Source organism: Nicotiana sylvestris, chromosome 3 (genome assembly GCF_000393655.2).
Source record: "Nicotiana sylvestris chromosome 3, ASM39365v2, whole genome shotgun sequence".
NCBI classification, from domain to species: domain Eukaryota; kingdom Viridiplantae; phylum Streptophyta; class Magnoliopsida; order Solanales; family Solanaceae; genus Nicotiana; species Nicotiana sylvestris.
Window position 1 is genome coordinate 74191936 of NC_091059.1, and position 11621 is coordinate 74203556.

At 44.0% G+C, this 11621-nt stretch overlaps 1 protein-coding gene across 1 annotated transcript; it reads left to right on the forward strand.

Moving 5' to 3' along the window:
• Positions 1–10491: 10491 nt before the first annotated feature.
• On the forward strand, positions 10492–11055 carry LOC138887534 (uncharacterized). The gene has a single exon (XM_070169294.1). The coding sequence runs from the start codon at positions 10492–10494 to the stop codon at positions 11053–11055; it is 564 nt and encodes a 187-aa protein (XP_070025395.1).
• The last annotated feature ends 566 nt before the right edge of the window (positions 11056–11621 follow it).

The following is an 11621-nucleotide window of genomic DNA, read 5'->3' on the forward strand; positions in this document are numbered from 1 at the left end:
TATCAATGATTTGATCATTCCTCAATTCTGTAAGATACTAAACATTGAAACATGTCTTCGCGCTTTGTTAAGGACTCAAATCACCTCCTCAGTTCAATGCCTTTCCATAGTAGTTTTGCCTAACAATAATCATAAACGTATTGAACACACTTATCCGTAGTTTCCTTTAATTGAGTACAATATTTTGAAATAAATCGAGGCATCCCTTTCACAAATGAATCTCATAATCTATGGCCTTCACATAATATCATAACTAGTATAGAAAATACTTTGAACATTCGTAGTTTGCTTTAGGCACGTTTATAATAAAATTATCATAGCTACGGGTACGGTTCCCGTACTATAGTTATGATACATAATTTCCAAATCCGGGGGTACATTTATGTGACCTGGCCACAACTTCTAATAACGCTATTAAATTAAATATGTTGTAGATCATGGGTACAGTTCCCGTGACACGATTCGCAATGTTTATCTAACAAACAAGTGTATGACAATCGTAACTTGTTCCAGAATAATTCCATAAATAGTTAAAAGCGATCAAAAGATAAAATCCACAATAGCTTTAAAACATGTAGTAAATTAGATAATAGGCCAATTATTAATAGTTAAGCGACCGTGCTCGAACCACGAAATCCGGGAATGCCTAACACCTTCTCCCGGGTTAACAGAATTCCTTACATAGAATTTCTGGTTTCGCACACTTTTAAATAAAGTCAAAATTCTCCTCGATTTGAGATTTAAAATAAACCGGTGAATTGGGACAGCAAATAAACTATTCCAATCTGAAATATAATAAATAATCTCATTTTGATTAATGTCACTTTAATTGAAAAAACTCTCTTATATACCCATCGGATGGGAAAAAAGGAGGTGTGAAAGCTCTGACAACTCTACCGGGGATAAAAACCCAGAACTTCCGATTCAGGGTTCAAGAATTCGAGCTTAGAACAACTTTTATAATAGGCTTTTATTTATCATTGTGACGACCCGGCAAGTCATCTCATGAGTTACCGCTCTGTTTCCCCAATTTTTGCTTCTTTATGCTTTGTGTATCCATGTTATGTGGTATCGGGTTGGTCGGATCGAATCCGAAATTATTTTGGTAAGGTTTGAGACACTTAGTCTCTTTTGAGGAAGCTTAAGTTGGAAAAGTCAACCATATGTTGACTTATGTGTTAGAGGGCTCGGATGTGAGTTCCGATTGTTCGGCTAGCTTCGGGAGGTGATTTGGGACTTAGGAGCACAATCGGAATGAGCTTTAGAGGTTCGGAGTAGATTTAGGCTTGAATTGGCGAAGTTGATATTTTAACGATTTCCAGTTGGTAGGCGAGATTTTGGTATAGGGGTTGGAATGGAATCCCGAGAGTTGCAGTAGTTTCATTGTGTCATTTGGGATGTGTGTGCAAAATTTCAAGTCATTCGAACATGGTTTGGTTGGATTATTTATCAAAAGCGTAATTTAGAAGATTTTTGAATTCTTAGGCTTGAATCCTATGCGAATTGGGTGTTTCGATGTTGTTTTGAGCATTTCGAAGGTTGGAACAAGTTTGAATGAGGTTATGGGTTATGTTGTCATGTTTGGTTGAGGTCCCCGGGGCTTCGGGTGAGTTTCGGGTGGTCAATCGGACCATTTCATGTTGTTTGGAATTGCAGAAAAACTGCTGAAGTGCTGAAAATTGACCTTCGTGTTTGCGAAGGGTTAGTTGGGAAGGCAGATATTTTAGCCATCGCGTTCGCAAGGAAGGCTCCTTGTTCGCGAAGGACTGGATGTTTGTGCATCGCATTTGCGAGAAGGGGAGCGTGTTCGCATAGAAGAAATTGGTCTGTTGGGTTTGAGGTCGAGTTGTTCATCGCGTCCGTGAGAGAGGGAGTGCGTTCGCGAAGAGTAATTCTAAAGAACCATCATGTTCGCGATGGGCATGTCGCATTCGCGTAAGAGGATTTTTGGTCAATGTCATTTTTGTGCTTCGCGAACGCGAGGCGTTGACCGCGTTTGCGAAGAAGGAATTAAGGCCTGGGCAGAATGTTTAAATACTCGTCTTGTCCGCAATTTTGGGGTTTATTTCTTCCATTGTTGGTCGTTTTTGGAGCTTTTTGAAGGGGATGAAGAGGGATTCAAGGGGAATCACTTGAATATAAAATTCTTGGACTTAAAACTCGATTCTAATGTGAATTTCACCTAAATAATCATGGAAATTAAGCCAAAAAATGAAGAACTAGGGCTTGGAAACTTAGACATTTGCTTGATAATTTGAAGGACTATTTAAGGTCGGATATCAAAACTTTTGATATGTATGAACTCGTGGGGAGATAAGGATCCTATATATGTAAAAATTATTGAATTCCGAGACGTGGGCCCGGGGGTTGGGTTTTGGAAATTTTGGGATTTATGTCGTATTTTGATTATTTTTGCTTGGGCTTCGTTCCCTTAGCATATTTTGATGTCCTCGTTCTGATTTTGGATAGATTCAACGCGAGTGGAGGCCGATTTGAGGGGCAAAGGCGTCGCGAGTTAGAGATTTGACCGGTTCGAGGTGAGTAATGATTGTAAATGATGTTCTGAGGGTATGAAACCCCGGACTTGCACATCATTGTGCTATATTGAGGTGATGCACATGCTTGATGACGAGCGTGGGGTCGTGCACTGTTGGGATTGTGACTTAGTCCGTCCCGAATGACTGTTTTACCGCGTATTTGACTGAAATTAATCTACTATCATCATTATTTGGGTTGAATGCCATATTTGGGCTTTGTGCCAACTATTTGAACCCTTTGGGGCTTTTATTGATTTTTCCTCACTATTTTGACTTTATACTTGAACTTAGTCCTGATATATTTCACTATTTTCGTACTCAGCCATGTTTACTCTATTTTAACACTTAAATGATCTTTTAAATGATATTTTGGGCTGAGAAGAATGTTTTACTTTTGCCCGAGTGGCTTATGTGATTTTTACTGAGTAAGGCCGAGGGCCTGTGCTGTGAGGATACTTTTGGGTTGGGCCACACACTGCAGCAGTGATACACTGATTATGATTATGAGGCCGAGGGCCTGAGATATGTATGCCACGAGGTGGCTTGATTGGTATGAGGCCGAGAGCCTAGTGATGATGCCACAAGTGGGCCGTAAGTGGCCCCTCCAGGAGTCTGCGCACCCCCAGTGAGCGTGGGTACCCATTGTGATGTGAGATTGAGCCCGAGTGGATGGTATTGTTCTGAGATGTTGCCTGAGGGGCTGTTACTATTCTGAGATGTTGCTAGAGGGGCGAATTTGTTGACACGGTGCCTGAGGGGCGAACCTTTATTTGTTTATCTTTTCTTAATTGCCTGTCAAATTATGCTTAATTGTTGAAAAAGGCTTTTCATGAAGTTAAATTTGAGTTAAAGGATTTTTACCGATCTTTCACGAGTTTACTATTTTAATGGTTTTACTGCTTCATTATAGCATGCTTTTGTGCCTTACGTGATTTCCTGCTTTCAGCCTTTATTTATGATTATTACTCACTGAGTTGGAGTGCTCACTTTACTTCTTGCACCTTGTGTGCAGATTCAGGCGTATCTGGTCTCGCTTCCGAGTTCTGATCATTTTCGGCTTAGGCGGATCCGAGGACTCTCTAGGTAGCTGTTGGCATTCGCAGCCCACGGCTCTTCCTTATCTTACTTCTTCATGTTCTTAGTTTCTGTATTAAACTCTGTAGTTTGATTTGGATTATTCCGGATTGTTTAGATGCTCATGACTAGTGACACCCCGGTATCAGGCTGTGTTGGGTTATTTTTCGCAAATTATGCTATTATCTATTAACTTTGGATTATCTTATCATGCTTTAGATTTATTTCTTATGGTTTAACTGTTAATAATTAGATATGGGAAGTACCGGATGGCCTTGTCTTTACGAGAGGCGCCATCATAACCGGGTCTGAGTTTAGGGTCGTGACAAGTTGGTATCAGAGCCTAGGTTACATAGGTCTCACGAGTCATGAGCAAGTTTAGTAGAGTCTCGCGGATCGGTATGGAGACGTCTGTATTTATCCTCGAGAGGTTGCAGAACCTTTAGGAAAAACTTCATATTCTTCAAATTCTTGTCGTGCGAATTTGTTGATCCGAGTGCTAAACTTTTGTTATTCTATTCTCTCACTGATAGTGAAGACACGCACTACCAGTCGTGATGGATGAACACCATTACCACCAGTTGTGGCTACCAGAGGTCGAGGATGAGGTCGTGGTCGCAGTAGGGGAAGAAGTGTGGCCCGTACAGCAGCTAGGGCAGCACCTACAGATCCACCAGCAGCCCCAGTTCAGGATCAGGTCCCAGTTATGGACGCTCCAGCAGCACCAGCTCAGGCACCAGCTGTGCCCATTGTGATACCAGGTCTTCAGGAGGCCTTGGCTCAGATTTTATCAGTTTGCACTGGCCTAGCTCAAGCGGTTTCAGCCACTACAGCCGCAGCTATTTCTCAAGCCTGGGGAGGCAATCAGACTCCCATTGCTCGCACACCTGAGCAGGTTGTGCAGGGACTTTAGATGCCGGGGGCACATCCAACCCAGCTGGTTGCAGCTGCTCAGGACTATGTAGTTCCTTCTATGTCGTAGGATGAGCAGCTTAGGTTGGAGAGGTTTGGTAGACTGTAGCCTCCAACATTCAGTGGTGAAGAGGGCGAGGATGCCCAGGATTTGTTAGACAAGTGTCAGAGGATACTTCATACAACGGGTATTCTGGAGACTAGCGAGGTCGCGTTCACTACTTATCAATTTTCTGGAGCTGCCTTCACTTGGTATTTGGCTTTTGAGAGGTGTAGGCCTGTTGGTGCATAACCCCTTACCTGGTAGCAGTTCTCCGTCCTCTTTCTAGAGAAGTAGGTGCCGCAGTCTCGCAGAGAGGAGCTTCGTAGGTAGTTTGAGTGGTTGTGTCACGGAGAGATGACTGTGACGCAGTATGAGATGAGGTTCTCCGAGTTAGCTCGTCATGCTATTTGGTTGGTTTCGACAGATAGAGAGAGGATTATGAGGTTTGTTGATGGCCTCACTTATCAGCTTCGTATTCTCATGACTAGAGAGAGGGTGATTGTTGCTACTTTCGAGGAGGTTGTGGATATTGCCTGTGAGATTGAGTCTGTTCGTCGCCAGGAACGAGAGGAGAGGGAGTCTAAGAGGCCTCGAGGATCTGGTAGTTATAGTGGTACTCCTTCGAGAGGTCAGTTCCAGCGCAGAGGTCGTCCATTCAGGCATGCTCAGCCATCTCACCCAGGTTATCGTGGGGCATTATAGGGTCATGGTTCTCATAGTTCTCATCAGGGTCAGTCATCACTTAGTGCCCTTCCAACTCAGATTTTGTCCCGTGCTCCATCATTTAAGGGCTCTTCTATGCTGAGTGCATCTGCTAGTCACTCCGGTGTGAGGGGTTCCCTTCAGTCCCCTTCTCCAGCACTTGGGAGTTGTTATAAGTGTGGTGAGATGGGTTATATGTGGAGGTAGTGCCCTCGTCATCTTGCGAGCTCATCTCAGTAGAGGGGTCAGTCATCAGCGTCAACGCCAGTTACTTCACCACCACCCACCTAGCCAGTTAGGGGTGGAGGTCAGTCAGCTAGGGGGAGGTTGATTAGGTGGCGGTCAAGCCCGTTTCTACACACTTTCAGGCAGACCCGATGCTATTGCTTCAGATGCTTTTATTATAGGTATTGTTTCAGTCTACCACAGAGATGCCTCTGTATTATTTGATCTCGGATTCACTTTTTCTTATATGTCATCATACTTTGCTCGTTATTTGGGTACGCCTCGTGAGTTTCTTGCTTCACATGTTCATGTATCTACCCCAGCGGGCAATACTATTGTTGTAGACCATGTGTACCGGTCCTGTATGGTGACTATTGGGGGTCTGGAGACCCGTGTGGATCTTTTATTATTGTGTATGGTGGATTTTGATGTCATTTTGGGCATGGATTGGCTATCTCCGTGTCGTTCTATTCTTGACTGTCACGATAAGACAGTCATATTGGCTATACCGGGTTTGCCACGGATTGAGTGGCAAGGTGTGACTGATTATGTTCCCAGTAGAGTGATCTCATTCTTGAAAGCCCGGCGTATGGTTGGGAAGGGTTGTCTTTTGTATCTAGCCTTTGTGAGGGGGGTCAGTGCTGAGACTACCAGTATTGATTCTGTTTCAGTTGTGAGGGATCTTCTCGATATGCTGCCTACAAACCTGTCGGGCATGCCACCGGATAGGGATATTGATTTTGGTATTGACTTGGTGCCGGGCACTCAGCCCATTTCTATTCTGCCGTATCGTATGGCACCAGTGTAGTTGAAGGAATTAAAGGAGCAACTTCAGGAACTCCTTGATAAAGGTTCATTCGGCATAGTGTGTCACCTTGGGGTGTGCCGATTCTATTTTTGAAGAAGAAGGATGGCACTATACGGATGTGAATTGATTATAGGCAATTAAACAAGGTAACTATTAAGAACAAGTACCATTTGCCTCGCATTGATGATTTATTCGACCAACTTCAGGGAGCGAGAGTGTTCTCCAAGAATGATCTCCGTTCAAGTTATCACCAATTGAAGATTAGGGACTTGGATATTCTTAAAATAGCTTTTAGGACCCGATATAGTCATTATGAGTTCTTGGTGATGTCTTTTGGGCTGACCAACGCCCCAGTAGCATTCATGCATTTGATGAACAGTGTGTTTCGGCCTTATCTTGACTCGTTTATCATAGTCTTCATTGATGATATTTTGGTGTATTCGTGTAGTCAGGAGGAGCACACGGAGCATTTGAGAGTTGTGTTGCAGAGATTGAGAGAGGAGAAGCTTTATGCAAAATTCTCCAAGTGTGAGTTTTGGCTCAGTTCAGTGGCTTTATTAGGGAAAGTGGTGTCCAGCGAGGGTATTTAGGTTGATCCAAAGAAGACAGAGGCGGTTCAGAGTTGGCCCAGACCGTCCTCGGCCATAGAGATTCTCAGTTTTCTTGGTTTGGCGGGTTATTATCGCCATTTTGTTCAGGGATTATCTTCTATCGCATCGCCCTAGACCAAGTTAACTAAGAAGGATGCTTTGTTTGTATGGTCGGACGAGTGTGAGGAGGGCTTTCAGAAGCTCAAGACAGCCTTGACCATAGCTCTAGTGTTGGTTCTGCCATCAGCTCAAGTTCATATACCATGTATTGTGATGCTTCGAGAGTTGGTATTGGTTATGTTTTGATGTAGGAGGGTAGAGCTATTGCTTATGCTTCTCGTCAGTTGAATCCCCATGAGAAGAACTACCCATTTCATGATTTAGAGTTGGCTGCCATAGTTCACACGTTGAAGATTTGGAGACATTACTTGTATGGTGTGTCTTATTAGGTGTTTACTGATCATCGTAGCCTCCAGCACTTGTTCAAACAGAAGGATCTTAATTTGAGGTATCAGGGATGGTTGGAGTTGCTTAAGGATTATGATATCACTATATTGTACCATCTAGGAAAGGCCAATGTGGTGGCCGATGCATTGAGCCGAAAGGTAGTGAGTATGCGGAGTTTGGCATATATTCCAATTGGGGAGAGACCTCTTGTAGTTGATGTTCAGTCCTTGGCCAATCGATTCGTGAGGTTAGATATCTCGGAGGCCAGTCGGGTTTGGCTTGTGTGGTTTCTCGGTCTTCCTTATATGATCGCATCAGAGAGTGCTAGTATGATGATCCACATTTTCTTATCCTTAAGGACAGAGTTTAGCACGATGATGCCAGAGATGTGACCATTGGTGATGATGGGGTGTTGAGGATGCAGGGCCGGATTTGTGTGCACAATGTGGATGGGCTTCTGGAGTTGATTCTGGATGAGGCACATAGCTTGCGGTATTCCATTCATCTAGGTGTTGCGAAGATGTATCAGGATTTGAGGCAGCACTATTGGTGGAGGAGAATGAAGAAAGACATTGTGGGATTTGTAGCTCGGTGTCTCAATTGTCAGCAGGTGAAATACGAGCATCAATGACCGGGTGGCTTGCTTCAGCGGATGGATATTCCAGAGTGGAAGTGGGAGAGGATCACTATGGACTTTGTTGTTGGACTTCCACGGACCTTGAGGAAGTTCGATGCTATTTGGGTGATTATGGATCGGCTAACCAAGTCCGCGCACTTTATTCCTGTGTGTACTACCTATTCTTTAGAGCGTTTGGCAGAGATCTATATCCGGGAGATTGTTCTTTTGCATGGCGTCCCAATTTCCATCATTTCAGATAGGGGCACTCAGTTTACATCGCAGCTTTGGAGGTCTGTGCAGCGAGAGTTGGGTACTCAGGTTGAGTTGAGCATAGCTTTTCACCCTCAGACGGACGGGCAGTCCGAGTGCACTATTTAGATATTGGAGAACATGTTGTGTGCTTGTGTCATTTATTTCGGAGGGTCATGGGACCAGTTTCTACCGCTTGCAGAGTTTTCTTATAACAACAGCTACCAGTCGAGTATTTAGATGGCTCCATATAAGGCTTTGTATGGGAGGCGGTGTAGATCTCCAGTTGGTTGGTTTGAGCCCGGTTAGGCTAGGCTATTGGGGACAGACTTGGTGCAGGATGCTTTAGAAAGGGTGAAGGTGATTTAGGAGAGGCTTCGTACCGCACAGTCGAGGCAAAAGTGTTATGCTGACAGGAAGGTTCGGGATGTGTCCTACATGGTTGGAGAGAAGGTTTATTGAAGGTTTCGCCCATGAACGGTGTTATAAGATTTGGGATGAAATGTAAATTGAGTCCATGGTTCATTGGGCCTTTTGAGGTGCTACGGAGGATTGCGGAGTTGGCTTATGAGCTTGCTTTGCCACCCATCTTGTCGAGTGTGCATCTGGTATTTCATGTTTCTATGCTCCAGAAGTATATTGGGGATCCGTCTCATGTTTTGGATTTCACCATGGTTAAGTTGGATGATGATTTGACGTATGATGTGGAGCTAGTAGCTATTTTGGGTCGTCAAGTTCGAAAGTTGAGGTCAAAGGATATAGCTTCAGTGAAAGTGCAGTGGAGAGGTCGGCCTGTGGAGGAGGCTACCTGGGGGACCGAGCGAGAGATGCGGAGCAGATATCCTTACCAGTTTGAGGCTTCAGGAATGTTTCTTGACTCGTTCGAGGACGAACATTTGTTTAAGTTGGGGAGGATATGACGACCCGGCCAGTCATCTCATGAGTTATAGCTCTGTTTCCCCCATTTCTACTTCGTTATGCTTTGTGTATCCGTGTTATGTGGTATCGGGTGGTCGGATCAAATCCGGAATGATTTTGGTAAAGTTTGAGACACTTAGTCTCTTTTGAGGAAGCTTAAGTAGGAAAAGTCAATTGGATGTTGACTTATCTGTTAGAGGGCTCGGATGTGAGTTATGATGGTTCGGATAGCTTCGGGAGGTTATTTGGGACTTAGGAGCGCGATCGGAATGAGTTTTGGAGGTTCGGAGTAGATTTAGGCTTGAATTGGCGAAGTTGATATTTTGGCAATTTCCGATTGGTAGGCGAAATTTTGATATAGGGGTCGGAATGGAATTCCGAGAGTTGTAGTAGTTCCGTTGTGTCATTTGGGATGTGTGTGCAAAATTTCAGGTCATTCGAATGTGGTTTGGTTCGGCTTTTGATCAAAAGAGTAATTTAGAAGATTTTGGAATTCTTATGCTTGAATTCGATGCGAATTGGGTGTTTCGATGTTGTTTTGAGCGTTCCGAAAGTTGGAACAAGTTTGAATGAGGTTTTGGGATAAGTTGGCATGTTTGGTTGAGGTCCCGGGGGCCTCGGGTGAGTTTCGGGTGGTCAATCGGACCATTTCATGTTGTTTCGAATTGCAGAAAAACTGTTGAAGTGTTGCAGAGATATTGACCTTCGCGTTAGCGAGTAGGTCCTCGTGTTCTCGAAGGGCTAGTTAAGATGGCAGATATTTTAGCCTTTGCGTTGGCAAGGAAGGCTCCGCGTTCGTGAAGGGCTGGATGTTTGTGCAGCGCGTTCGCAAGAAGGGGAGCGAGTTCGCGTAGAGGAAATTGGTCAACTGGGTTTGAGGTTGAGTTGTTCATCGCGTTCACGAGGGAGGGAGTGTGTTCGCGAAGAGTAAGTCTAAGGAACCATCGCATTCGCAATGTCCATGTCGCGTTTGCGTAAGAGGATTTTTGGTCAAAGTCATTTTTGTGCTTCGCGAACGCGAGGCATTGACCGCGTTCGTGAAGAAGGAATTAAGGCCTGGGCAGAATGTTTAAATACTCATCTTGTCCGCGATTTTGGGGTTTATTTCATCCATTATTGGTCGTTTTTGGAGCTTTTTAAAGTGGATTGAAGAGTGATACAAGGGGAATCACTTGGAGGTAAGATTCATGGACTTAAAACTCGATTATAATGTGAATTTCACCTAAATAATCATGGAAATTAAGCCAAAAATTGAAGAACTAGGGCTTGGAAACTTAGACCTTTGCTTGAGGATTTGAAGGACCATTTTAGCGAAATGGCAAATCCTGCTCACCGAGTTTGACATAGTCTATGTCACCCACACGGCAATGAAAGCTCAACCCTTAGTAGATCACCTAGCTGAAAATCCTGTTGATGATGAATATCAGCCTTTGAGTACTTACTTTCCGGACGACGAAGTAAATTTAGTTGAGGTAATTCCAGAAGACACTAATGCTTGGAAAATATTCTTCAATGGAGCTGTGAATGCAAAAGGTGTTGGGATTGGGGCAATTTTCATTTCGCCCACTGGTCAGCACTATCCGGCTACAACCCGGCTTCGGTTTTTCTGTACAAACAACACTACCAAGTATGAAGCCTGCATTATGGGCATGAACATGGAAATCAATCAGGATATAGAAGAATTATTAATCATGGGAGATTCTAACTTGATTATTCGACAAGCTCAGGGTGAATGGGAAACTCAAGATATCAGTATTATCCTATACAAGCAACATGTGGAAGATCTTAGCAAGCGGTTCAAATCCATCGAGTTCAGGTACATTCCTCGGTTTCACAATGAGTTAGCAGATGCATTAGCTACTTTGGCCTCGATGCTGCTGTATCCAGGCAATGTCCACATTGACCCATTGGAAATACAAATTCGAGAATGACATGGTTATTGCAATACAGTTGAGATAGAACCAGATGTTCAGTCATGGTATCATGATATCAAAATATTCTTGAAAACAAAGGAATATCCCGAACAAGCTAGTGGAGACCAAAAGAGAACCATTAGAAGGCTCGCCAGTAGTTTCTTCTTGAGTAGAGAAGTCTTGTATAAAAGGACTCCAGATCTGAACCTTTTAAGATGTGTGGTTGCCCAAGAGGCTGGAAGGATCATGAATGAAGTGCACGCAGGAGTGTGTGGGCCCCATATGAATGGATACGTCCTTGCAAAGAAAATCCTTCGGGCGGGTTATTACTGGATGACTATGGAAAAGGATTGCTTCAGTTTTGTCCGAAAGTGTCATCAGTGACAGGTACACGGCGACCTGATTCATGCACCACCTTTAGAATTGCATCGTATGTCGGGACTGTGGCCGTTCGTTGCTTGGGGTATGGATGTCATTGGGCCAATCGAGCCGAAAGCTTCAAACGGGCACAGATTCATATTAGTTGCCATTGACTATTTCACAAAGTGGGTTGAAGCAGTCACTCTCAAAGCCGTCACCAAAAA

What these genes read in the sequence shown, in the direction of transcription:
- LOC138887534 (XM_070169294.1), top strand. Translation starts at nt 10,492, where the DNA reads ATGAAAGCTCAACCCTTAGTAGATCACCTAGCTGAAAATCCTGTTGAT.